At 50.1% G+C, this 27,601-nt stretch overlaps 1 protein-coding gene across 1 annotated transcript in view; it reads right to left on the bottom strand.

Moving 5' to 3' along the window:
- The window catches only part of LOC102453242 (alpha-2-macroglobulin-like protein 1), a 45,042-nt gene extending 17,774 nt beyond the window's left edge, over positions 1-27,268 (bottom strand). Inside the window, 20 exon segments of the mRNA XM_089773887.1 lie at positions 1,320-1,441; positions 3,293-3,419; positions 3,537-3,762; positions 5,050-5,269; positions 7,037-7,289; positions 7,516-7,665; positions 9,270-9,415; positions 9,819-9,882; positions 10,619-10,849; positions 11,305-11,472; positions 12,121-12,230; positions 12,703-12,817; positions 13,038-13,158; positions 15,860-15,944; positions 16,372-16,531; positions 17,233-17,253; positions 19,382-19,434; positions 20,587-20,752; positions 22,036-22,219; positions 25,617-27,268. Coding sequence (XP_089630013.1) covers positions 1,320-1,441; positions 3,293-3,419; positions 3,537-3,762; positions 5,050-5,269; positions 7,037-7,289; positions 7,516-7,665; positions 9,270-9,415; positions 9,819-9,882; positions 10,619-10,849; positions 11,305-11,472; positions 12,121-12,230; positions 12,703-12,817; positions 13,038-13,158; positions 15,860-15,944; positions 16,372-16,531; positions 17,233-17,253; positions 19,382-19,434; positions 20,587-20,752; positions 22,036-22,219; positions 25,617-25,933 — 3,039 coding nt within the window. The 5' untranslated portion in view covers positions 25,934-27,268.
- Between the last annotated feature and the right edge of the window lie 333 nt (positions 27,269-27,601).

Below are 27,601 nucleotides of genomic sequence, written 5' to 3'. Positions count from 1 at the left end.
GCTTTGCTCCCATTAGCTTCAGGCTGGGGTCTCTCTCCTTTTATCCCCACAGGGCTGACCCAGAGCCAGCCATGACAGGGATCCCCGTGTCTCAGTCACGGTCAGATCAAGGGAGCAGGAGAATCAAACCTGGAGTGAGGCGTCACCCTGGTCTGTGACCACACGCTTGAGTGGGCATCTGGTGGGAACGGAGGCAAGAAGAGCACAGAAGGGAACATGAGCATGGTGGGCAGGCAGCACTGGACATGGTGCTGTGATGGGTCAGAGGGGCACTGCCCTTTCTAGACATCCAGCCATTCAGTTAGCTATATTGCCTAGAGAGGGTTAAACCAGAGGCAGTGGGTATCCAGGCGGTGTTGGCAGGGAGCCAGGAGAGCCAATGGGAAGAGAGTGCGAGATCTGAATTGGAAAACAGGTTCTGCCCACTTCAGACTTTTGTGTGAGTTCAGAGCAAGAGCTGGGGGAGAAGTGAAGTGAGCCTGGGGAACCAGGCATGGGCTTCAGTCAGGTCTAGAAAAAACTGAACTTTGGAACAAGAGATGTGAATAAATCAGACTGTTTAGTTAGACGTGATCAGGTTATTTTCTTTATTTTGGGGTTCAGTTAAACTCCTCTGTGCTGTGCCCATGTGTTCCCCCCCCCCATACACTGTAATTGAAACTGAATCTCAAGTAAGCAGTTCTCTGTGCTTTAATCATTTATAGTAGTTCTGTAACACCTAGCAGCCAAGTGATTTTTTAACCAATTATACCTTCTTTGTTTTATTAATTAAATCACCTTTTTAAGACTACAATGTGATTCCAGTGTCCTAGAAGGCAGCAGGTTCTGTGTGCACATGCCTGGGACTGAAGGTCAGCAAGTAAGAAATCAATTTGTTTTCAAGGTCTCCCCTGAGGAAGGGTTAAAGATCTTGGGGATACCCCGCAGGAAGAAATTACCAAGAGCATATTCCTGGGCTCCCAAGGGTGTTTTGCATTGGGTGATGACAGCGTACCACCCTAGGTCAGGGAATCTGTGACCTTGGGAGCTTTTAAGCAGAAGCCTTTAGTGGCAGGGTGTATTAAGGTCTCTTCTGCATTCAAAGTGCCAGAGTGGGGGAGAGCGTAGACAGGTGCAGAGAGGAGGGAATAGACAGGAGGGTCAGAAGAGCACAAAGGAGGGCAATGACTGGCACAAAGTCTTTGGGATGCCGGCTCCAGCTACTGGCACAGAATGAGAACTTTGTTCTCCAAGCACTCCCCACTCCTTCAACTAGGGAGATGGGGCGAACCACGATCCCAAATCATAAGGGACAGAGCAAAGCCTGGCCTCATACTGACCCGGACGAGCAGGGGTTTGATCAGTGTATCCTTCCATGGCATTGCTGGGGGGAAGGTTTTCCTGCCCCCACATTGGGGCATGTGGTCCATCACCACTGTGCTGACCGTAACATTCACCATCCCTGTCAATCAAATTGAACCGTGTTGATTTCACACCCAGTGCCAGGCCAAGGCAATGCGCTCCTTCTGACATTTTGCAATACTGAGCAAATGGGGGCTGGCAGGTCCAGCTGGTCCTGACAGGCTGAATGGCCTGATTGGCCTATTGCCAGCTGACCTAGCTGGCTAGTCAGGATCTCTGATCCCTGGTGTAAGTGACTCAGTGATGCTACCCCAGAAGTGATTTTGGCCCATAAAGAATATCACTGGGTATGTCTACACTAGCCCCCTAGTTCGATCTAGGGAGGCTAATGAGGGCGACCGAAATGAAGCACTGTATTTAAATATCCCTCCTGGAATGAGGTTTAACTGGTAATTCGAAGTAAGGGGTTTATTTTGGAATCGCCCTTCTCTGCCGCATGTAGACGTGGGCAGTTCTTCCGGGCTAGTCAATTTCCAAAATGGCGACCGCCTGGGAACATGCTAATGAAGAGCGGGATATTTAAATCCCGCGCTTCATTTGCAATTTCGGTCGCCCTCTTTAGCCTCCCTAATTCAAACTAGGGGGCTAGTGTAGACATACACACTGTGAATGGCAAGTGCATTTTAATGCTGTGGAAGGGACAGACTCAGCAGCCCCTTGGGAACAAGATCCTCACTTTTGACAGGCTGCAGCAATGCATACTTCCCACATGTGCCAGTGGGCCTCCTTCTGCCCTCAGCCAAAACAATTCTGCCCCACCCTGTCGGTCTCCAAATCCCGTCCACCTAGTCACTGGTCTCTGTGCTGAGACTGTCAATGGATGGGAGAGGCAATCAGTGTCAAGAGTGAGAGTGTCTCTACATCTTGTCCCACTAGGAGATGGACTCAGAACCAGAGGTGGAAGCCAGTGCACCCCGGTGCGGCGCTCTGGCAAGAAGCTGGCCAGTCAGCTGAGGCACTTGGCTGCAGTGAGAGGGGTGGGGTACTCCCAGACTTGCTCCAAGCTTCCTGAAAACTGCTGTGTTCAGCAGCAGGCAGCCAGGCAGGTTAGAGGGGCTGACTGGGGACTTTCCCCAGACCCCCCCACCCCAGACACTGCCCCAGCCCTGAGCCCCCTTCCTTTCACCATCATTTTTGGATGGCTGGGGAGCTGCAGATGCACAGACCAGCTCCCTGTTGCTTTTCCTTCTCTGTGATTAGGGAGCAAGGGGAAAATGCAGACCATGCTGGTTCCTCCTCTGCCCCTCCCCTGGGCAGATAGGAGCGAGAGGAATGCAACTGGCTCTGCACTTTCCCCTCACTTGCTAGTCACAGGAAGCAGGAAAAGCAACACACGTGGACCCGCCATGTGCAGCTGCAGCTCCCCCTCTCCAAAATGGCACCCTTGCTCCCCATACTCACCCCTACACACATCCAGTCCCCTGCACTGAAGCGTGTACCCCAGATCTCCCTGCTCTGAGCCCCTACACACTCCCAAGCCCCTATCCTGACTTCTGCACTCTCCAGCCTCCTGCCCTGAGCACATCATATATCCCAGTCCTGCCTCCGGCACCTCCCTTGCCCCCAGCGCCCTGCTCTAACTCCTGCACCCCCCCACACCCCAACCCTCTGCCCTGAGGCCCCTGTACTTCACCCCACACTTAAATGTTTTACAGGTGTTGTTGTATTGCAACCCCCTCCCTACCCTAAGCCCCTCCACATGGGATGGGTTGTGATAGGACACTACTTGGAAGATATTTAAGTTACTTTCACCCTGTCAGAGCCAAGTGGGGACCCAGATGTGAAAAGCTCCATATAACACTCTCCAATCTTTGTGTGCCATCCAGCCACTCTTCATCACAGTCCAATGGTGATGGACTTACCTGCCCCTCCACCATGCTCCCTGCCTTACCCAGTGTTGTGGCTGTCACAACCCATGTGAAGGTTCTGGATTCTTCTGCACACAGGCAGTGGCTGTAGCTGCAGCTCCTGCACAGCTCCACCCAGAAGTCTGGGGATTTAGCCAGGGTCACTTGTATCTAAAGGAGTGAGAGAGACGTGTAAGTGATCAGCACAGCTTGGGGAAGTACGGCAGCTGGGTCTGGCAGGGACTGCTCCATCAGGTGTACTGCCACGTGGAGTGGGAGGGTACACACCTGTATGCACTGCCGGAGGTAGTTGAAGATGGTGGCCTTCAGGATGAAGGTCTCTCCCTGGACCACAGAGTGCGGTAGCATCACATCCACAAAGAAGGGCTGGAATGTCACAAGGCTCGTGGTGGGGGCAAGTCCAGAGCCCAGCCTGGCCACACAGAACATCCCGGCTTTCCACTCAGTGATGGCGTCAGGCACCGTCACTGGAATGCTCCTGTTTCCAGTGGGACTGAAAGGGGGAGAGCCATCACATAAAACTGTTAACCCACCACCCACATGGGAGCAAAAGGAAAACCGGGGTCCCAGGATTAGTGTGTGCAGTCACAATCCTAATCCCGTAACCCTAGTTTTAGGACAAGGCTTTAGCCCATCACTATTAGCCCTCCTTAGGAATGAAAAAGAGGTGGAAAGAGAGAGAGAGACCTAATAGTGGGCCTTATTTGGTCCAACTGCCAAGGACCTAGGGCAGTTCCCTACTGTCTTTTCTCCAAGACTTTGGCCAAGGCTCATTTTAAATGTCCTCAGTGATGACACTTCCCTTGCCTCCCTTGGGGAGACTCTGCATTACACCAGCAGCCCCTCATTGTTAGAAAGCTTTCCTGGTACACTTCAGAACCCAGATGTATTAGCAATGGGAGCCACATTTTGGACCGAGCTGGAGTTGAGAACTTGATGTTGAGCCAAGTAGTGGATGCCCACTGAGCAGGGCTGTTTGAATCAAAAGCAGTGCTAAGGGTGGTGAGATCTGAGCCCTGCTCCCCAAGTTTCAGAGCTGGATTTTGGTTTGGCGCATTACAAAGACAGGATTCAGCTACAGAATTCAAAGCCATGTGGGGGGAAATCAGGCCTTCTCCATAAGGATCTTGGGAGTTTGTCCTTTTTCTTCCTCTGCAGCGAGTCTAATCATGTGGCACATGTACAGAAAGCCCACTGTTTGAAAGGGACAAAAATAGGTGTTTGGTGTCAGTTTAAATCTGCCCTCAAGAGTCAACAGAAGCTCTTAAGCTACAGCTGGTATGTGGAGAGAAGGGATCTGTCGTGATGACTATGAGCAAGGAGCAAGGAATTAAATGTGTCTTGCTTGGCTAAAGACAACTGACTGTGATCTTGGAAGGATGTAAAAACCAGGTAAGTACAGAAGGCTATAGACAGATAATATAGGAGGAAATGGGATAGAAACCGAGCAAAGCAAGAGATTCTGGATGCAGATCAGGAAATATTCCCTAACTTTAAGATCTACTGGCTGGGAGAAAACCTCCCAAATGGAGTAGTGAAACCTCCATTGCTTGACATACCATCAACCAGGACTAGACACAGCCTTGGAGAATGTGTTGTAAGAACAAGTTGGAATTGGTTGGGCCAGTGGACTGACTGGTAAATCTTTTCCATTTAGGAATTTTAGAATTCTTAGGTCTGGCCATGAATGCAAACTCTGGGGAGAAATCTCTAAGGTTTAACACGATAGGACAGTTCCCCCCCTCCCTGACATGGCATTCCTCCATCTGACAATACCTACCCAACAGAGATCAAATCCCAAAGCCAGGTTTCAGGGAAATACTGGTGAACTCTCCCTGGAGTAGTGGGTTCTCGAGGAGCCTCTGAAACAAAGAATATAAATTCCCTGTCAGAACTGTCCAACACGGGGATGGCAGATTCAGCTGGCAGAAGGGTTGGGCCAGGGTAGACAGCCTGTGAGCGAAGGGCTAGTCTGGCGCCGGAGATGGAAGATTCAGGATTAAGTCATGTTTGGTTCTGGAGATCGATCCTCCATTAGTCTCTGTGCAATGCCTCCAAAGGGATTGTGTGGCCTGTTACTTGGCACTGCCAAAGGTGAGAAGGAGCCCTGCCCCTCACTGACAAGTAGGAGCTGCAGGCATTAGGGACCAGGGGTATTCCCAGCATGGGGCACAGTGGGAGATGGCTGGCAGCTAGGCTGGGAAGAAGGGCCTGGCAGAGGATTCACTTGGGCCTGGGCAGAGGTGATGGGAGCTCCTGAGGGAAACTGGGGGAAAGGAAAGCAGCACTGTCTAGGGAGGCTAGGGCCTTGGAAAAGGAGAGAAAGGGGGGAGGGGGGCCTTCACAGGGTGCCTTGCTCATGCTATGCCTACCCGTCAGCCCCAGGGCACTGTTGGTGGGGCTGGGCTTTCCTCCCTTCATGCTGGGAGAACTGCAAGTGCAGGGTGATCCTCTGGTGGGCCCCACTGCCTCAGTGCATGGCTGGTCACCTCACTGCTCTCCTGCCATTGGCAGCTCACAGTGCTCGAATTGTGTGCCTGGTCCAAAGGCTGCTGAAGTGTCCCCAGGGCTTTACCACTGTGTCTCACATGCACAACAGAGGGCACGTGGAAACATGCAGAGGCAGGGACACCCAGTCAGCAGAGCTCGGTGGGAGGAGGGGGGCAGTGTTCAGATGTCCTGTATCTGACATCACATGGGGTTTGTTCTAGGGATGATTAGTTGCTGGTTCTGGACCCTGCTGCTGGCATCAGCACCTCTCCCCCCCCCCTCCCCCCTCCCCCCCTCCCCCCCAGAGAGTCCTGTAGCCATCTCCGGCAGTTCTCACCTGCAGGCTGAAACATAGTCCCTTGCACGGAACAGGCGGCTAGGGGAGCAAATGGATAAAGCTTACCCAGAATGCCAATGGGCCTCAGTGGGGGTGCTGTCGGCATCTTGTCCATGGGATAATAGCACTCAGTCGGCTTCTTTATCAGGAGGTTGGAAAACACTTTCAGGCCCATGCTCTGTTACGGATTAAAAGAGTGCTGGGGCGGGAGAGCAGTGGCTGGGCCAGATTCACCAGTCACAGGGATCTGATCTGGGCCCAGGGACCAGCCTGGCTCTGGGGCCATTTGGAGCTGCTTTGCCCTGGGGTGGGATGTGATTGAGACTCCAGTTCCCCCCTTGCTCGAGGTGCAGCTCTCTTCCCCAGTGGCAGCGTCACTGCCTGTCCCCTCCATCCCCACACCCTGGGAAGGAGTGGCCCATCCCTGCTGTGGTGGGGTGGCTCCTTTGTGGCCGCTCAGAGGGCTGAGCCTCATTGCCCGTGATCCCCCGGCATGGCCATGTAGGAGTATGGCTCAGCCCCGCCCACTGTGACAAAGCCCCACCTGAGTCGCAACCCCAGGCACGGACTGAAGCCTCCATCCCAGTGCCCTAATGAAGAGGGGGAGTCAAAGAGACTCTGAGTGGCCATTGAATGCCCAGTGGCTCCAGTCGCCTGCTCAATGAGTTGCACTTCCAAGGGGCGCTGTCCTGTAGTGCCACTGATCTGAGGCACCCACCTCGCCTCCTCTAGCCCAGCCAGGGAGTCTCACTGCCTCACTACTGGGTGGGGAGGAGTAGGGCGGGGTAAGACTGCTCTCCAGGGGAAATGAGCTAGACAAATGGAGCATTCTGTAATGCTGAATTCTAGGAGCCCGTGGCAGTCTCCCCAAGGGATGAGGTGGGCTCCACACCGCATGGGGGGCACTAGAGCTCAGATGGGCAAAGCAGAGGTGACTAGCCTGTAGGGTAGAGCTCTTGAGGGAAAGCACTTTCCCAATCACATGTGTTTCCCCCATGTCCTTTCCACACAAGTCCAGGGAAAGGGTCAGAGGCAATTACCCTGAAGAGGTTAAAGACATCCCGTTGGTAAGGATACAAAGGCCTCCACGACACCAGTGGTAATAAAAGATGATGTTGCATGCATTGATCTGGGTATTCCTCAACTTGGTAGGGGTACCCATGGCGGTGGATGAAAGGGAATAACTCATAGACCTAGGGAAACAAACAGAAGGGAAAGAATCAGGCAAGGAGAAGCAGGTGTCTATCACCCTCACACCATTCCAGAGACAAAACATCCCACATTTGCCCCTTTCTGGCATAGAAACCTCCATTCACCCTTCACCCCAGCAGATTCACAAGTCGCTCCCGCTTTATGTCTCCTGTCTATCCCTGGTCCTTGGCGCCCATGACTCAGAGGGACAGAGAGCCAGACACTCACAGTTTGGTTGGTCAGCTCTCTCTCTGGCCTCACAAGGAGCATGCTCTTGGCCACTGCCCGCACTGCACACAACGAGCCTGAGGCTGCCTGAAGCTGGAGCTGGACTGTCGATCCTGGGAGGGCTTCTTTAGCTGAGAAGCCCATCTTCACCTTGACCAGCACATGGGGAAAGCAAGCCAGAGTGGGAGAGGAAAAGAGAAGTTACCTCTGTGGGACTTCCCATCCCTCCTTGTTCTCTCCCCACTCGCAAATGGCAAACATTCCATCCAGCTCTTTCCTCTGCTCACTCACTCTCTGTGCCCCTGGGCCGGCTGGCAGTATGGCCAGTGGCTCTTGCAGCCCCACCCAGTGTTCCTGTGGGGAAGACATAGTGGCTGAGCCTTGCCAGAGCAGATCACCCAGACCTTTGCTCTGCTAACTCTGCCCAAAACTAGGCACAGAGAGCAGAGCACTGGTCCATGTACCAAGATAGTAGCTGACACACACTTCACACGATCCCACAAAGGCCTCTTCCCCCTCAGATTTCATGGGCTCTCTTTGAAGCAGATTTTGTGGCCCCCAAAGAGGCAAGAGATCACAGGAACAGGCAAAGGAGTGGTAAGTCGCAGGGCATAAGAACAGCTGTACTGGGTCAAACCAAAGGTCCATCTAACCCAGTATCCTGTCTGCCAACAGTGGCCAATGCCAGGTGCCCCCAGATGGAGTGGACACAACCGGTAATCATCACATGATCCCTCTTCTGTCATCCATTTCCAGACAAACAGAGGCTAGGGACACCATTCCTACCATCCTGGGTAATAGCAATTGATGGACTGAACCTCCATGAATCTATCTAGCTCTTTTTTGAACTCTGTTAAAGTCCTAGTTTACACAACATCCTCTGGCAAGGAGTTCCAAAGGTTGATTGTGCGCCATGTGAAGAAAAACTTCCATTTGTTTGTTTTAAACCTGCTGCTTATTCATTTCATTTGGTGACCCCTAATGCTTATGTTATGAGAACAAGTACATATTTTTTCCTTATTCACTTTTTCCACACTAATCATGATTTTATAGACCTTTTAGTCTCCTCTTTTCTAAGCTGAATAGTCCAACTCTTTTTAATCTCTCTTCATATGGCACCTTTTCCAAACCCCTGATCATTTTTGTTGCCCTTTTCTGAACCTTTTCCAATGCCAAGACATCTTTCTTGAGATGAGGCAACCCCATCTGAACTCAGAATTCAAGATGTGGGCATAACCATGGATTTATACAGAGGCAATAAGAGATTCTCTGTTTTACTCTCTATTCCTTTTTTAATGACTCCTAACATTCTATTTACTTTTTTGACTGCTGCTGCACACTGAGTGGATGTTCTCAGGGAACTATCCACAATGATTCCAAGATCTCTCTCTTGAGTAGTTGTAGCTAAATTAGTCCCCATCACATTGCATGTATGTGCATATACAGCACTGCAATGCTCGTGTAGTGCCAGCAGATCCTAGTCATCTGCAGGTGGAATCGAACGTGGACTCCCTGGAGCTTAGTGTGTGAGCCTCCACTGCATGAGCTAAGGCCGTAGAGCAGACTCATTAGTCTCTCTGAAAGTGGTCTCGGTGCCCCTAGATGGGACAGTGCAGCACACCTAGGAGGTAAGTGGGTTACACTGGCACCTGTTTTCTTCCCTCTGAAGGCTCTGGGGCCCAAGGCGCACCAGTCCCTCCTGGCTCTTTCTCCACAGTACCACCTCCAGTTTCCCCTTCAGTGGCAAGTCTCACCTGGTTTTTGAAGCACATGGCGACATCCAAGCGGATGCTGTCGGCTGCCACCCCTTTGCTGGGAAAGATGGCATACACAACTAAAGAAGGGGCAGGAGTGAAGTCGGAGGTGAAAGTCAGAGGGATGGAGAAGGAGCCTTTCAGTGCTTGGTGGAAAGAGAGAAAAAGTGTTTCCATCACAACTCCACCAAGATCTCCTTCTGGCTCCCTGCATGTCTAATGCACCCATCATTGCACTATTGGGGCACCTCCCTCTATCCCTGCACTCTCATTGCCAGGTTCTCCTCTCCACTTTATCCTTCTCTCGATCCTTTTCACCTCCCTCCCCACACCATCATTCCATCCACAGTTTCTTTTCTCCCAGCCAATATGCTTTCTTCCCACACACCTCTGTCTCATCTACTCTCCTATTTCCCATGTGTATAGCTCAGCCATGGAACCAGGTCACTCCAAACCAACAGAGATGAAACATCCATTGGCCCACCAGAAGCCCTTCATGCATTTATTCCGCCCTCTAGATCAGCCGTAGTACCAGGTGTCAGAACTCACTGCTCAGTTTCCCAACCCGTATGTTCTTCTGGCCCCTGGCGACAATCCCGGCTTTCCCAGTGACCTGAGGGAGGAGGAAAACTAGATAAACCTGCATGTTGTTATCCCCAGAATGCACCTGCACCCATGCACCCAAGTATCGCACACAGACTGAGGGAGCTGAGGTCTAAGATAAGGGTCTTTTCTTCTTTAGGATGTTGCCTGATTCAGGGAGGTAGGGGATTGGGATGAGGACTCGTTCACCCCAAGGGAACTAGTTATGAGAGGTTACCTGGGTCAGAGGCAACAGCTGGATAGTCAGTGTGTTGAAGGATCAGGGTGTGGGAGATGGGGTCTTTCACCTCCAGAGAACAGACTCTAATCGAGCCGACATGAATTCTGACTGGAAGTCATTCCCCCTGGGGGGCTGTTTGGCAGCCCGTCAAAAGGAAGGAGAGGTTCTCAGTCCAGTTCCTGGTGAGAAACGTGTGCACATCACAAAACTCACCATCCCCACTGATGCTGAATGGCCCATTCTCAGCAGAGGCCAAGGAAGGAACACGCCACACAGACTCAGCGCCTCTCTCACCCATGGAAGTGCCCCCAGGGGCCAGCTGAGAGTCATGGTATGGAGAAGCCTGAACTGTCATTCCACAGATTGCACTCAGAGGTCTCCACATGCCCCTTCATCTGGCGCTTCCCTCAGTGCCAAATTCAGTGGTGGCTACAGCATTTCCCTGCAGGCTTCAGCTTGGCAGCCCATCCCAATGTGAGCTGCTCTTCCCTCTCCCATCCATGATTATCCCTTTACAATGACTCACATAGTAAGTGAAATCCATGCGGCTGGCTCTTTCCCCCAGGTCTTTCCGGCTAAGGGCAAATGTAACCTGGACATTCTGCTGCAGCCCACAGAGCAGTGTTCCTGGTGGCGGGTGAATCTTCAGGAAGCTCTTGGCTGTGACATAAAAGGGCTGCAAGTTCTGGTAAGCGTTCACATAATCAACATTGATCTTCCCAGGTTCCTGCTTTGGCTCCGCCAGTTTGAATCTTCCCTAGGATAAGGTCCAAGACACAGAGAAATTACAAATGACGACCTGTAGAGTCACATTTTATCTCATTCCCCCCAACCCACACCAAGGCAGTCTGTGTTCGAGGGCTTCGTTCTTCCCCAGCTACAAATGTCTGAAGAGAAAGGTCTTCCACCACTTCTCTTGGGAAATGCTATTTCCACTAACTGCACTGGCAGGGCTGTGTGGGGAGCCCAGGGCTGAAATAACAGGGAGCTGCAGGGCAGGGCTGAGGGGCACTGGCAGGGCTGTGTGGGAAGCCCAGGGCTGGAATAGCAGGGGGCTGCAGGGCAGGACTGAGGGGCACTGGCAGGGCTGTGAGGGGAGTCCAGGGCTGCAATAGCAGGGGGCTGCAGAGCAGGATTCAGAGGTGTTGGCAGGGCTATTTGGTTCAATGTCATCATGTTCACGAACACAAGTGCTGAATCTTCTGGACTTACCTCCAAAGAGACCAAGGATCTATTCCAGGCCGTTGTGGCCAGGTTGAATGAAGCTCTCCCAGTGCCATCTGTGATGTATGTTTTGTTAAACCGCCGTCCCATATAGCTTATCACGAGGTGAACTTTTGTGCTTTTCATAATATCCCCACGATGATCCTGTAGCTTAATCTGATTATACAACAGAGAGACATAAAAACTGAGATCTCCTCTCTGCTTTGGTGTCCTGCTCACCATTTCAAATGCCCCTCCAGAGTACTGATTCCAGTCTAGCAGCAGAGCCAAGGCACTGGCTGGCTCAGAGGAACTGAAGCTGGCTTTTTTCATCTCTAGGTCACTGGTCCTAGTCTGGACCTGTAAAAGGGCTATTAAGCTTTTCTACCTCGAAAGCCAAGTTTTTTCTTATCAGCCAGGTTGAGTGGTTAAAAATGGTCCACCCTCAGCGACACGGTGGCCTGTGTGGAAAGAGTTGGTGGGGATCAGTCCAGTTCCCAGTGGACCCCTGAAACCTGTGGAGGGGAGGGGGAAATGCCCAACTCCTGCAGAGTGTAGAGAGCAGTGACAGCACAGGAACACCTTGTATGAGAGGATCTGTTCCCCGCGGGAGGATGAATGAACATCACTGGTGGGAGTACATCACCCTAGTGGGAGTACATCTAAAGCCAGGCTAAGCCCTACTGTCATGGGGAAGGCAGGGCAGCATGTGCATCGTGGGAATAAAGATCTTGTCAGCTCTCCACCAGGTATAGGCTCCAGCACAACTTATCAGCCACTAAATTCACTTGCAAACTAGGCAAAGGAAAGGGGGAAGAGAATCACCTTCCCTCTGTAGGGGACTCCAGGGAGGTAGTAATCATCCAGCCTCTCAAACGTGGCTGTCACAGCAGTCCTGGAGATGAGGAATTGGCTGGAGGCGTTGACTTGCACCCCTAAATGAAAGGGAGAAAGGGTGAGGCGTGTGGGCTAGAGAGCACCAGGAAATGACTCCACTTAGAGAATGGCCCCTGGTCCTCCAGCCTTTGTTCAATTTCATTTCATTATTCCTGTATCCTCCTCTTGGAGCCTGCTAAACAATTCCTGTCTGGCATCTGTCCCCCTCAGAGACAGTGAGACGGACGAGTGTGTGTCCCCAGAGCTGTCACTCACACCTCTGTTGAATCCTTCCCTAACTCACAGCAGCTCCCAACCCCACAGGGAAACAACACTGGCCCAGTGCTGAAGTCTCTGCAGGACCCCTGCAGCCCAGGATGCTCTCTGGCTCGCTGAAAGGAATGGACAGAAAGAAGGATGAAGAGCTCCTGATCCCCTCCCCCACACTGGTGTGACGGATCTGGAAATACCTTCTCTCCCAGTACCTTTCCTGTGCCACCTGGTCCCGCACGTCTCATGCATCTCGCTCACCTGTGTCATCTTCCACCAGGGAGGCCTCTGCGCTGAGCTTGTTGTCATACTCGTAGGAGGCGAGGTTAAAGACTGTCATGCTCACAGACATGGAGAAGCAGCCCCTGCTGATGGTCTGGAAATGGAGAGGGTGCATGCATTAGCTGTGTCCGGGAGGTGGGCTGTGCAGACAGGGAGGACTCACTGAACCATGCAGGCTTTGTACAACTATTGTCCATGCTACAGAATGGGCAATGCGGCTACCCTCTCCTGTTCCTTCCTTTCCTTGACACCTCTGTCTCCACGCTGCTCCCATTCTGCCCACTTACCCTCTCCCATCTGGCTAAGCAACTCACCTGCCCACTGTACTCTTCACAGATATCGGTGCCAAAATGTCGTGGAGGCCGCTTGTTCGGCCAAGCTTTCTGGCAGAGGGTCACCTGGACGGTGCCCAGTACTGCTCTCCCATAGGGGTACCTGTGAGGAGAAGGGCAGCAGGGAAAGAAAGTCAGGAGGCAGCACTAAGGAAAGAGAGAAGTACTGTAGTGTGTGTGATGGCATGAACACTGTGCTCCTCTATGGCTGCCTCCCTTCAGAGGGTTCCAAACACTCACAAATGAAACCGTCCAATCTCCACTGTGAGGGAGGTCAGTACCATCATCCCCAGGTGACAGTCTCTCCTTTGGGGCTTTTCCCAGTTTGGCTTTAAATAACTCGAGTTGGAGCTTCCACACTTTTCGGCGGGGAAGGGGGCTTGTCACAGTGTCAGGAATGTTTCCCCATAATCCAGCCTGAAATTTAGCTCCTCGCTCTTGGCTCTCCACCTTCAGTGCCTCCCTGAACACTCTCCATGGAGTTTACACCATCTATACAGCAGTGGAGAACACAGTCCTCCCTCTGTCATACTCCTTAGCCATTGCTAACAGCTATGACGCCACTGAAACCCACATGCGCCACATGAGAAACAAACCCAGTCAGCAGAATTTAAGCAATGAAAGTGGTTTGTTCTTCCCAGACATGGTGGTGCATGTCCTCACCCAGACCCTGTCTCAGCTCTTTCCAGTGGACATGTGTCTGTCTCCAGCCTAGCACAGAGCTCCCTTCTCTGAACAGGGGTGCCATTCCTCATTTGGGGGCGGGGGAGAACGGCCTTTGCATGCCATGATGTGGGGGGAGGGAGTGAAAGCATGGGACGGGGGCTCTAAGGACAGAGGCTTTAGCCGTGTTACTGAGCATGCTCAGTACAAGCCATGCACCAAATGGGGAAGGGGAGGAACCAATGTCATCCACTCTCCCCCCGGCCCCACCCCGCCCCCACACACATCATCTCTATCCAGGGGCTACCAAGATACTGGAAAACTCTACTTTTTCGGCAGACAACTTAGCAGTTAGCTGACAGGAGCACTGTATCTGACTCATATAAAAGAAAGAAAATTAAATAACTATTAGATACTCAGCTCTAACACTAACATATTCTGACATCTTGTGGCAAGTCACTTAAGGGACACTAGTTAGCCTTAACATTTAATGTCTATTCTTACTTTGTTACTAACTCTGGGACGAGAGAGACAGACTGTCAGGACTCCTGGGCTCTATCTCAGCTCTGGAAAGGGAGTGGGGTCTAGTGGGTTACAGCAGGGGGACAGATTTCAGCTCTAAGAACATCAGAAAGGCCATAATGGGTCAGACCAAAGGTCCTTCTAGGCCTGTATCCTGTCTTCCAAGTTCCAGCAGTGGCCAATGCCAGGTGCTTCAGAAGGAATAAATAGAAGAGGCATCATCATGATCCATCCCCGATTGCCCATTCCCAGCTTCTGGCAAACAGAGCCTAGGGACACCATCCCTGCCCATCCTGGCTAGTAGCCATTGATAGACCTACACTCCTTGAACTTATTTTGTTCTGATTGGAACCTAGTTTGGACCTTTCCACCATCTCCTGGCAAAGAGTTCCACAAATTGACTGTGAGAAAAATAATTTGTTTGTTTTAAATCTGATGCCTATACATTTAATTGGGTCAACTTCTTGTGTTATATTAGTGAAGGAATAAATAGCATTTCCTTATTCTATTTTTCCACACTGTTCATGATTTTCTAGACCTCTAACATATCCCCTCACCCTTAAGTCATTTCTTTTCCAAGCTGAAAAGTCCTAGTTTTGTTAATCACTCTTCATATGGAAGCTGTTCCTTACCCCTAATCATTACTGTTGTCTTTGCTGCACCTTTTCCAAATATAATATATCTTTTTTAGATTGATTGACTAGAATTGCATACAGTATTCAAGATGTGGACATACCATGACTTTATATAGAGACAATGTGGTATTTTTCCTTATTATGCATTCCTTTCTTAACGATTCCCAATATTCTGTTAGCTTTTTAGTTTTTAGACTGCCGCACATTGAGCAGATGTTTTCAGGGAACTATCCACAATGATTCCAAAATCTTTTTCTTGAGTGGTAACAGCTATTTTGTATCTATAGTCAGGATTATATTTGCACTTATTACCACTGAATTCCATCTTCCTTTGTGTTGCCCAATTACCCAGTTTTGTGAAATCAATTTATAGCTCTCTGCAATCAGTTTTGGATTAGTCTCTGTTCACCCCCTTTTCAAGAACATTTGTAAGTTTCACAGCAGTGGTCCAAATGCAAATCCCAGCAGCACAACACTCATTCCTACTCTTCTCCCCCCGCTTACCCCCAACCCTTTTAAGTGGAATACCCGGCAATGTTTTCATGATGATCTAACAAGCCTTCAAGTTATTCTTAATCATCTGCCTCCCTCTTTTTATAACAAACTCCCTGCCCCAAAGGCAAAGCTGCAAGCAGCTCAAACTCCGTTTCAGTTAAGACCTGCCTCTGGAGCCAGGGCATGCAGCTTTAAGCAGAGCTCAAGTATGAAATACAGGAGGTTCAAACTCAGGAGGGGCTACTGCCCCCCGAGCCTCCCATAAATGGTGCCCTTGTCTCTAAGCAAGGGGAAGTTCCCTGTAGAAATTCCCCAGGAAGACAATAGCTTGGATCTTGCACTACCCAGTAAATCTCTTGATAACTGAAGGGTGCTCAATATTTGACTCTTCTCCTTCCTCATTTTATTCTTTTGATGGATTTAGGGAAGGGAGGTGCTGGTCTGTGACCATTGATTAGCAGTTCCCTCCCTGCAAAGCAATCTCCTTACCTGGCACACACCTGGAGTGGGAAGGTTTTATCCAGTGCATAAATCTGAGTTGGCCCCTCAAAGAAAACCTCAAATTTTGGCAGCACTAGAAGAAAAAGCCAGAGAGAGAAAAGGAAAATGAGGCTGCCAAGATATGGGCTCACGGAGGGGTCCCTGTATAGGGAGATATAGGCCAGGAGTGAAGGAATAGGGCGAGGAGTGTATTCTGTGTGTGTCTGATGGGATACTGCCAGGAAATGGGGTTGGAGAATTTCCAGCACTGTTGTCAGACTATTCTACTCCAAGTATTATTTACAAATCTTATCATTTCTCCTTGCCCCAAGTATGATTCCCCAATCACGCCATCAGATGTGACTCCTCCACTGACATGTGATCAATCCTGGCTCACCGACGCTATCTGATTAGTATCTCACTGCTCAGATGGAAATATTTTACTTTCAGATTTTTTTGGACATTAGAAATACAATTGGTTGGTATCTCCTCATATCTGCCCCCTCCATATATCGCCTTACCATACTCCTCCACTCTAATGGTCCTAGAAGCTTTTGTGCCCGGTACACTGATGGTGTAAGTCCCCAGGGAAGGTTCGTCAGCTAGCTGGAAGGATAGATTCACAATGCCCTGCCTCGGTCGCACATCCAGCCATTGACCAATCCGGTTACTATTGGGGTCCTGCTCTCACAGAGAGAGAAAAAAAAGCAGCCTCCATTAGCACTGACCTACTTGCTTATTTTAAAAGACTGAGTCCAGAGCAGTCTCACAATTCCAACTACTTTTGCTCATTACATTCTAAAATAATCTGAGTTGCAGAACTAATAAAGTTCTAAATCTACTAGCTTCTTTTTCTCATCAAGAGCTATCCAGCCACAGGCCAGAACCCCAAAATCTCCAAAGGCTCCAAGTTTAAGAAGAGCTAGATCCCAGAATCTGCAAAGTTATAAAGGCTGTAGTTTCTTTGTCCATTAAGTCCCAAATAGGCCTAAAATAAAATTCTACCTTATTGTTGCCCTCAAATTTTAAATCACCTAGACTTTATAGTATATGAAGTTTTAAATACTGGAGTCCTCGAAGTTGCAGAATTCTATCCAAGCTATAGCTTAAAAGGAGACTATGAAGGGTCCTGACTTCTAGAATAGCCCACTTTATCTAGGAATGAAACTCAAGGATTAACATAGGTTGCTTAAAGTTCTGGAATCTACCCATTCATAAAAGACTGATCATCAGGTTTTGGATATCTGCTGTGAAAAGTAACTGGAGAAAATAGACACATGCCCTTGTGCGAAGGGAATAACGGTAACTCGATGTTAAAATTATCTGTGCATGTGGGTTAGAGCATGCATCACCATAGCATCTAGGTGTTTTGAGAGACTTACCTGAAGTTCTACCACAGGGTACTGAAAAGAGAGCAGACAGCAGTATTAGAAAATGTAATGATCCATCAGACAGATATGTAAGAAAATGCCATTGTCACTCGCTAGTTATACATGCCACAACAGCAATACTGTCCTCAGAGTTGAAAAATGAGTCCAGTACCCCACCAAAAAGAATCATGAGATGGACTTTAAAGGTCATGACATGTTTTAAAATAATCAGTGTTGGGTTCTTTGTCTTTGTCGTCTGGTTTCTGAGCATTTGCTTCACATTTTCAAGATTTTCTCTACAACTAGGAGGGCTAGAAACTTACTTTTTAAAAACAAAATGAAAGCAAGTGTTCTCAAACAATATCATTCTGGAAGGTGAGGCACTCAGAAACCAAGAGACTCACAATAAAATCCGGACAGCTGGTAACATTGCCTCAGGAGATGTCTAGACTACAGAGTTTTGTCAGAGAAACAGCTGTTTTTCTGACAAAACCTGAGTTAAATCCACACTGCAATCACGTTCTACCGAAAGTAAATCAAAAGAACAGAGGGTTTTTTCCAGCATTGATAATCCTCTTTCTATGAGGAAGAAGCCTTTTTCCAAAAGAGCTCTTTCAGAAAAAGTCATGTGTGGACGGGGAAGAGGGAGTTCTTTTGAAAGAAGAGGAAAGAGGAAAAAGCACAGGTGCCCTGGTAGCCACTCTGTCCATAGTAATCACAGCTTAAATGTAAGATACCATCCATTCAGTGTGGACACTATCTTTCGAAGAAGCAGATTGATTTTTCAATGCACTTTTGCAGTGTGGACATGGACTTTCAGAAGAAGTTCTTTTGGAAGATCTCTTCCGGAAAAAGGTTCTTCCAAAAGAAGCCTGCAGTCTAGACATAGCCTCAGTAACAGAACAGAACAGAACTGAACTGTGTGTTTGTTCTGAAATCACTGACTTCACAGGGAAAGGGTTACAGCAGGCATTTACTGTTCCAGCCACTGGTGAAGGGAAGTGGTTACCATATTATAAACACAGGAGTGAGTGTGAATGCCTGCCTATGGCTCTGATTTTTCACTGCCTTACACTCCATCATTTATACCTGTCCAAAATCAGACTTAATGTAATCTGACATGGAAAAGGCTACTCAGAGTGCAAAGGATGGTACCATGTGCAAGACACTGGAGATTCAGACTCCATCTGTACATATGAGTGAGCATGTGATAGCTGCTTCTAGTGGGTGTTTCAAAGAATGGAAATTGACTCCTCTTAGGATCTGTGTTTATACAGAACCTAGCGCAATAGGGGCCCGCTCCAGGCCTATTGCTACAGTAATAAAAGTAAATATTAATAATACTGGTAACACAAGAAGCTCTCTTTGACTATGTTTACACTGCACTCTAAACTCAAAATAAGATACGCAATTTGCGCTATGCAAATTGCGTAGCTTACTTTGAGTTTATTTCGAAATAGGCTATTTTGAAATTTGGTGCTGTCTATACAGCACCAAATTTTGAAATAAAGTGCTATTTGAAGACATCCCTTAACCCTTGTGGAATGAGGGTTACTGGGATGTTGAAATAGCGCACCCATTATTTCAAAAAATATTTCGAAATAACGGGTGGCTTGTGAAGACACAGGGTAGCTATTTCAGGATACCTCTGGTATCCCGAACTAACTTTGATGTGAAGACATACCCTTTGAGTTCAGATAGTAGAAGTCTGAGCTTTTCAAAGCTTCAGGACAGGAGTTTTAGACTGAACTTGCTGTGTATGTGATTTTCATAGTAAATTGCAGATACTTACACAGCCTGTCTGGCACGCCCTTTTTCCATAGAGAATTGTGGTGAGATCTCAGGCCTATCAATCAGCAGCCAGAAAAGGGAACCAAGATACATCAACTAGAGAATCAGCATTTCTGAACTCCAGCCATGTGGTGATTCTGACAGCACTGGGCGTCAGTCTCAGCATTAGCAATTGGGCTCCAGCTCCCATCTAACTTTATAAATGCTTTGCAATTCCTACCTTGAGGGGTAGGACCTCTTAGACATTGTTGACATTCATGGGGAAAGGGAAAGACAAGACTTGCACTTATCATGAGTGGAGGTGGCCAGGATGGGACAGGTTGTATGTGGAGTCAGGAAACTGACATTTGTCCCCTAGAATGTGCCTTACCTTGCTGTTAAGGGGAACAAACTCCTCATTCAGAGTCACAATCCTAAACTTCACTGAGAGGATAAAAGAACATTGAAAGAGAAATTATGGAGATGGAACACATAAAGAAATGGGCATCAGTCCTCCCTGCAGCCCCCTGCTATTCCAGCCCTGGGCTCCCCTCACAGCCCTGCCAGTGCCCCTCAGTCCTGCCCTGCAGCCCCCTGCTATTCCAGCCCTGGGCTCCCCTCACAGCCCTGCCAGTGCCCCTCAGTCCTGCCCTGCAGCCCCCTGCTATTCCAGCCCTGGGCTCCCCTCACAGCCCTGCCAGTGCCCCTCAGCCCTGCCCTGCAGCCCCCTGCTATTCCAGCCCTGGGCTCCCCACACAGCCCTGCCAGTGCCCCTCAGTCCTGCCCTGCAGCCCCCTGCTATTCCAGTCCTGGGCTCCCCACACAGCCCTGCCAGTGCCCCTCAGCCCTTCCCTGCAGCCCCCTGCTATTCCAGCCCTGGGCTCCCCACACAGCCCTGCCAGACTGTGGAAATTCTACTATTTGTACTCCACATCCAACATTTTTGTCCCACTTCTTCTGACAATTGGAATTAGTTATGGGTTTCAGGCTGCAGCCTATCCTTTCTGTTACATATTCTCATCAGTGAAGCCTATAAAAAGACAGGAGCTGAACTCCTGTGGAGGCCTCCAAGCTCCTCCTTGTGAGAGGGGACAAGAGTGGATTTCTTCCAGTCCTTTGGCTGTTTCATGTCCCCATATCCCAGTGAATTCCTGCCTAGTCCCTCCTGTTCCCCATCACTGACTGTATGTATCTCCAGACTTTATTCCTGCCCCCAGGTACCACTGTGTCCCCTGTCAGACCTGAGGACCTGCACAGTGTCTTCCAGCCTTGTGTGCCACTTACATCCTGCAATGTGCCCTATCTTCCCTCCCACCCATGTGCTCCCCTCCCATGTGTGAGCTCCCCTAATATTCCCCAGCCCCTAGTGCTGACTGCAGGGGGTGGCCAGGAAGCTGATGCTTTGGGGGCAGAACCCTCAGGTGCTCAGGCACAGATTGAGGAAGGCCTAGCAAGCTCATGTCCATCTGTTCCCCACAATTGCTTCCTCCAACAGGCAATACATATAGCAGCTGCCCCTGGCTGACAGAGGCAAATGCAGGGCAGCTCTGACCTCGCCCAGGGAGCCAGCCTGTGTGATGTGCTCACAGCTCTCACCTGTCTGCCCTGGTGTGTAAATGGGTTTGTCTGTCTGCACAAAGGTGCTGTTGTCACGTCTGCGAATCAGGACCTCCTTCTGCTCCTTCACATTGAAGTAGCGGCCGTTGGAGATGCTCAGTTGGACGGTGCAAACTTCCTCCCGTCCCCCCGCGGGGGGTGGGACCTGCACACGAGACAGGGGCCATCATTCATTCGCAGGGGAAAATTGGGGGCTGGGAAAGGAGTGTGGCACAATCTTCCCTGTCCCAAAGGCTCCAATGCAGCTGCTCTTCTCCCCTCTCCCCTGGAGCCTTGGTCCAACTAATTCCCTCCCTGCTGGGAAGGACACCTGATGCTATCCACTCTCTTGGCGGCCTGCCACAATAGACGTGTCTTCGCCCTGCTGCAGGATATGGGCTGCAGCCCCCGGCACATGCATGGAGCGGCAGTGACATTAGCAAGGCAGAAAGGGGTTTGTCCTGGTGCCTGAGCAACCCATATGGTGGCCTGCGCACTGCCTGGTCTCACCCGCAGTCGGGAGGGGAGCTCACTCTGATCCTTAGCAGGGCTTCACAAAGCAGCACTGACTGGCTCCCTCACTTGCCGTCCCTGTGTGAGAGTCAGTGAGTGAATAGCTCATGGGGTCTGAAATCCCCCCTCTCTCCTAAAGGAGGTTTCGGACAGTGTCCTATGGGTGGTGGACAGGAAGCAGCATGCTGCTCCTCATCAGGGCTAGCCAGAGAACACCACTCCCCAGAGCTGCTAGTTCAGCACCTTTTAAGGCACTATATTCCCATCCAGGGAGAGATCAGGGAGAGAGCAAGAGGAGGACATGTGGCAAGACACTTAGGGCACATCTACACGTGCTGCGCCGAGATCAACGTTCTGGCACACGATTTAGCAGATTCGACTTAGATCTGTAAATTGAACGTGAAGGGCAGCTCCAGCCAGCACCTGTACTCCTCACAGTTGTGAGGGGTAAGGGAGGCTGATGGGAGTGTGAGGACGCCACCAAACTTGGCTTAAGGTAAATCAACTCCATCTATGTATTCTACATAACTGGTGTTGTGTACCGTACGCAGACCTTCCAGGTCTAATGTAGATCTGGCCTTGGAGCGATAAATGAGGAAACACAATGGGAAAAAGCAGAGATGGCTTCCCTCCTGGCCAGCGTGCCAGAAAAGGCTGGGTTTCTAGACCACGTATCTGGGACTTAGTGCAACATGCCAGACACATTTCATCTCACCAAATGGGAACATTATGAGGAAGCCACACAGATAAATGCAGAAAGAGGGAAGAGACTATGCAGACTGCCGTTACCTTCTTACCTCTCTCCTCCCCCCACCACATCAGTCTTGCTTTCCCAGTCTCCAGATAGTTCTCTGGCGAGAGAGCCTATGATGTGACACAGCCACCTGGGAGCTGTCAGCAATGGGCGCCTGTCTCATCCCCAGGCATGTTGCTCACCTGAAACCTGGAGCATTCAAAGATCTTCTTGTTCCGGATGACCTGTCGGAAGAGGACAAGGCTACTCGACGCATGCACCAGAGTCAAGGCCACTCGAATGGGCTTCTCTACCCCTCTCAGGTCCAAGCACACTCTCTGGACAGATGGGAAGGTCAGTTTGGCTGGGAGGACAATCAGGTATCTCCTGCAGGGAGCAAAAAGCAGAGAAGAATCATGCAGTTGATAGCAGGAGGCACACCCTCGTGGGAACAAATGGAACTAACGCGGGCTAGGGGGCAGTGACAGGTCCCATAGGAGAAGTGGGGTGGCAACACCAATTGGATTGGCTAGGAGAGAGGGTATGATGATTACAGGGTGAGGGAGCGGAGTTGGAGAATCCTGTAGGCTCAGGAGAGGGGTGTGTGATAAACCGGGTGGGATGAGGAGCTCATGGACAAAGGAAAGAAACCAGGATCTCATCCATTCTCTGAGGAATCTCACTCTTGGGGGCAAGTAAGAGATCAGTGGTGAGTTCAGGGAGCTCTGTGGGCTTGGGGGCTGTGGGAAGGGTGAAGATTAAATCCCCCCATCAAGTGAGGTGACACTTTTTCCATTGGCCAAACTACTCCTAGGGGTAAAATGCAAAAGAAACAAGTCCTTAGTGGGGGAGGGAGGGACAGGGAAAAGAGTCCAGAGATTATTTTGACCTCACAGAGGAGATAAATGTAGACAAACATTTAGGGAGATCAGTCCATAATCTTGTAATTCCCATGGAGTGTGGTGGATGCAGAGGCAAACCCTCTGAAAGCAGTAGATTATTGGGGAGACTGGCAGATAATCCTGTGATTTCAAGGTTATCAAAATCCATCACATGTTGAAGTTGGAACTTACCCCAACAACAATGGATGGACCACACCCTGCAGGTATGGTGGGGAGAAGTGAGGAAGATGCCATATGGTTTAGAAATGCCGCTCAACCCTTTTTTTAATCAAGATGGAATATCTATAGCTCCCCTTTTCCTTGTAAGCTTATTTTTAACCATAAGACCAAACTCTAAGATCTGTAATAATTTCTTACTTAGCCACTGGAAGTTTTGACACCAGTGGGAATTTCTCTGAGAAAATACAGGGCATCCCCGCAATAAGTCGCCCCAGTATATATCCGTTTTGCACTGAAGTTATTGATGCTTATAGGAACTGATGTGTTATAAGTCTTCCCATTCCCCATTCTTAAGTCATGCAAAAAATCCCCCAATTTGCACAGATAAAAGTCAGCCCCGGGGAAAAAAATTACCCACTTTAAGTTGTTTCGCTATAAGTCCAAGTTTTTTGGAACGTATCCTGTATTTATAGCGAGGACGGCTTGTAGTTTGGGATTTTATCTGTCTCGTGCCATCTTCCACCACAGGAGCTCAAAGTACTTTAGAGACATACATGGACTTAGCCTCGCAAAGCCCAGAAGTGGGTCACAGAGTCAGGGCAGGGAAAAAGGATTGCAGCACCACTTATATTTGGCCTGGTCTCTCCTCTGTCATGATGGGGGCTCAATCTGGAGTGAATGGCTTTGTAACCTGACATACAGATCACACCCACCACTTAGGAGTGGCCCAGCAACAGCTCCCTCATGATGGGGGCCCATCTGTGCCAGACCAGAGCAGCTCTGTGACCCGGTGTGCCAGATTGCAGCTCCAGAGCAGAGAGCAGGGCCTAGCCCTGCTGCCACAGTGGGGTGAGTGCCAAGTGGGCTCGCTCTGGAAACCCTGCCCTCATACTTGGAGCCTCCTCTCTGTGGTAATGTTTTGGAAGTGGGGGTGGCTCTGTTCCACAGTTTGACCCCAAGTCTCCAGGAATCTCTGTGCAGACCTGCTTGGAGTTTAAGGCTGGAAGAGCTCGCCAGATCTTACAGTCTCACTTACATACCATGGGCAACTACCCCACCACCCCTGCACTGAGCCCTGTAACTTAGTTCAGATGAAAATATTACAGCCCCCAGGAGACTACTATGTGCCACTGGCAGACGAGAGGAGGGAGCAAGGCAGTGACCGTGCCCAAGGCCCCCACAAAGACAGGAAAGTGATTAGATGAGATATAGCCACATGATCCATGCTGCAGAGGAAAGTAAACTAACCCCAGAGCCCTGTCAATCTGAGCTGGGGGGAGGGGGGAATTCTTTTCTGACCTTGAAAATGCTGATTAGCTAGATGGGTGGTTCTCACTCCACGACCCACAGGCTGCATGCTGCCCTATCAGCACAGAGCTGTGGCCCATGTGACATCCTCAGGGCCATACAGGGAGCATTTTGGACCACAATGGTAAATAGGCTGAGAATCACGGAGTTAGACCCTGTGTCTGTGAGCAGGCCTGACCTGCCACACCACTAAGAGAATTCTCTGTGCTGCCTCAGAGTCCTGATCCTACCCCAGCATCCTCAGCCCATCTTACAGATGGGAAACCAAGGCAATGCGTGGAGAAGTGACACACCCAAGGACACAGAGTCACTGGCCAATCCAGTAGAACCAGCTCTCTAGACTCCCAGCCTAAGTGTTAACCACAAACCTGATGTCTTGTGCTCATCCCTCAGGAAAGGCAGCCCCCATACCCTGTAACTTGATCTTGCTCTGGGGGCAGCTGGGAGTCTCCAGGCCCCAGGCAGTCCCTGGCCTCTCTGCTGAGACTGCCACCCAGGGCACCAATCTGTGCCAGCAGTATTACAGGGTTTGCAATGGAGACACCTCTCCTGCTTGGAGCAGGACTGAGAGCCACCTGCTCATGTCACATTGGTGCTGCTGCTGTATCCTTCTGGGCATATCCCTCTGTAGCCCAGGTGAGGGGCCTGCACAACTCTCCTGGCATAGAGGAATCACCTCTACCTGGGACAAGGGAACCGGCCCCAGTGGGCCCCCTCTCTCTGGTGGAGGCCTAGAAACCAGAGCTGGGGACTGACTGCATCTGGATCCAAACTTGCCAACGTTCTGGGGACACTCAGATCTGGGTCCTGGGCTCTTCCATTAAACAGTAAGGACCAGTTGTGTGTTTCCAATCCAAAGCAGCCCCAGAGCGCCATGTCATTCCAGTCTTGTGTCTGACCAGGACACATCTCTGACACCTGGTCTGTTCTTCCTGGAGCCAGCCCGGCACTGTTCAAACTATTCTCCAGGCTTCACCTAGTTCCCAGTGTCCCAGCTGGCAATGCAGCTCCCATCCCTTCCCTGGGGGACTCTTCCACAGTCTCACAGGCCCTGCTAGTGGACAACGTCTTCTGGTGAGCCAGACGCAAAGCTTACATCACCACTCCTGCCTTTGTTCAATTTCCTCCCCTTTACTTCTAGGTCCTCCCCGCTCAAGCTTTCAACTCTTCCCTCCTTGTTGCAACTTTCCATACCCACACAATAGTCATAGTTCTCTGATATATTTTAGCAGGACTTTCCCCGTTTGGTAGGATTCTGCCCTATCAGATGGGGCTTGTACGATGTTGCAAACCATCCCAAGTCTGTCTCTACTCAGAACTGATGTGCATGGTCACTGCCTCCCTCCTCTGACATCCTAGTCCCATTGTCCCACTCAGTGTTACCTCTACTGATCAAGTATTTCAACATCTCTTACGGCTGTGCCTCTGTCACCACGGTGTAGAACACGCAGCTAAGGATGATGGGAGCCCACATCTTCATAGGAGGCCTGTAGGGAGCACGGGCATGTGGCAGGTGCCAGGATGGAGGCCAGGAGAGAAGGGAAGCTGGTGATGAAGCTGGTTCTCTCACTCAGAAAACTCCAGACCTCCTGTGTTCTGCTGTTTCTCCCCAGAGACGGGCAAATGAAACAAGAGTCCCTCCCTCACTCCTGTGTTTATAGTCCTCCACATCCAGGGGTGTACCATACAGGATGCTACCCAGCCAATCCAAGCCTTCCCGGACTCTGTCCATTAGTCACTGGCCCTGTTTCCCATGTCCCCACACGTCGTTCAGACAAATTGGCTTTTCACCCCATTGAGCAGCTGCAGATTTCATGATTGCTAAGCTGACCCCACTCACTGTTCCGCTTGCAACTTCTGTCCCATTGTTTTGCCTTGAGATGGATCATCATGAGTCCCCTCTTGCCTGCACATTTGGCTGGATTTCATAGTGAATGCTTCTGACTATACCACCCTTGAGTCTCATGATCCAATCAACTCTCAGGTACCAGGATGTTTCAGGGCCTGCCTAGGATTTGTATGGGAGGTGTTGCAGAAAATGGGTGGGTACATCATGGGTTCCCCCTGATTCCTGAACAGGGAGTTCCCTGCTTTTCTAATTTTACACCAGTCTGGGGGATGAGCCTGGGAGACAGGGCAGAGCCCTCCCTCCCAGATGACCCTGTCTTCTAGGGGCATAGTCCATGAGATCAGGTTTCACCTAGTCTACACCATGCTTCTTATACTCCTGCACATATCAGACTTGATTTTAGAGCAAGGCCCCATCTCTCCCCCAAGAAACAACCATTCAACAGATAAGCAGCTCCCCAGCAGAACTGGGCATGGCCCAGGGGCTTTAATACACCAGAGCTCAGACACACTACTGAAGCTGCCAAATTCAACACATTCAAACTGTCCTCACTGCTCCACCCTTCCCTCCATGAGCCAGAAATAGAGCCCAAAATCCCTGATCTCCAGCCTTTCCCTGCTGCGTAGGAAAAACATTTAAACCACTGGCAAAACGGCTCACACCCTTCTCTTGTAGCAGGCCACTGCTGAGGCATCCATTTATGGGCTGAAACCCAAGGCTCCAAACGTATGTAGGCACCGAGCTTCCACTCCGTAGATGCCTAAATACCCATAAGGCATTGGGCCTGATTTTGTTAGGACATGGTAAATGGCCCAGAGAGCCTTTCAGCTGTAAGTCGCCACTTTGAATCCAGACCAACGACTGAAGGCTATCCCCATCTAATTGTGCTTAACAGCTACTTTATGAGATGAGTTTGGCAGAGCTCAGTTCCAGTTCCCACACTGTACACTCAGCATCACACTGGAGTGTCTAACTCCGCAAAGAGGCTGTACTACCTATTGCCATGGGGCAAACTGCTGCTCTCAGGATTGAGGGATGCTGGTGTGGGACAGAAATCTGCCTTGTATCCAGAGGGTTTTCATCACCAAGGCAGCCAATTTGCTGCCTCCATCAGTAGTTAATCTACACAATTTTTAAAATGGAATTATTACATGCAAATTATGTCCCTGTATGCAGGTTAGTTTATTATATAATTTGTCACTTAATTACACATCCCTAATTATAGAATCATAGAAGATTTGGATTGGAAGAGAACTCAGAAGGTCATTTAGTCCCACCCCCTGCTCAAAGCAGGACCAGCCCCAACTAAACCAGAGAGCAACAACTTCATCGTTTTCATCAGCATGCACATTTGGTGACAGAGATGGACCTGGACCAAGTCCCCAGCCCAACAATTCCCAAGCTTTGGGAAATTCCAGCCCTTGGGAAATTCCAACCTCAGCAGCAGGATTTGGGGCTGTAGTCAGGCAGGGTGGTCTCTCTCTCACCCAGAGGGAGAGGAATCAATCCCTGTGCCTAAGCAGTTGGGGCCAGACCTGCTTTGCCCCTCTG

This window comes from Pelodiscus sinensis, chromosome 1 (assembly GCF_052426305.1).
Source record: "Pelodiscus sinensis isolate ZL-2025 chromosome 1, ASM5242630v1, whole genome shotgun sequence".
NCBI classification, from domain to species: domain Eukaryota; kingdom Metazoa; phylum Chordata; order Testudines; family Trionychidae; genus Pelodiscus; species Pelodiscus sinensis.
This window is presented reverse-complemented; position numbering and strand designations above follow the sequence as displayed.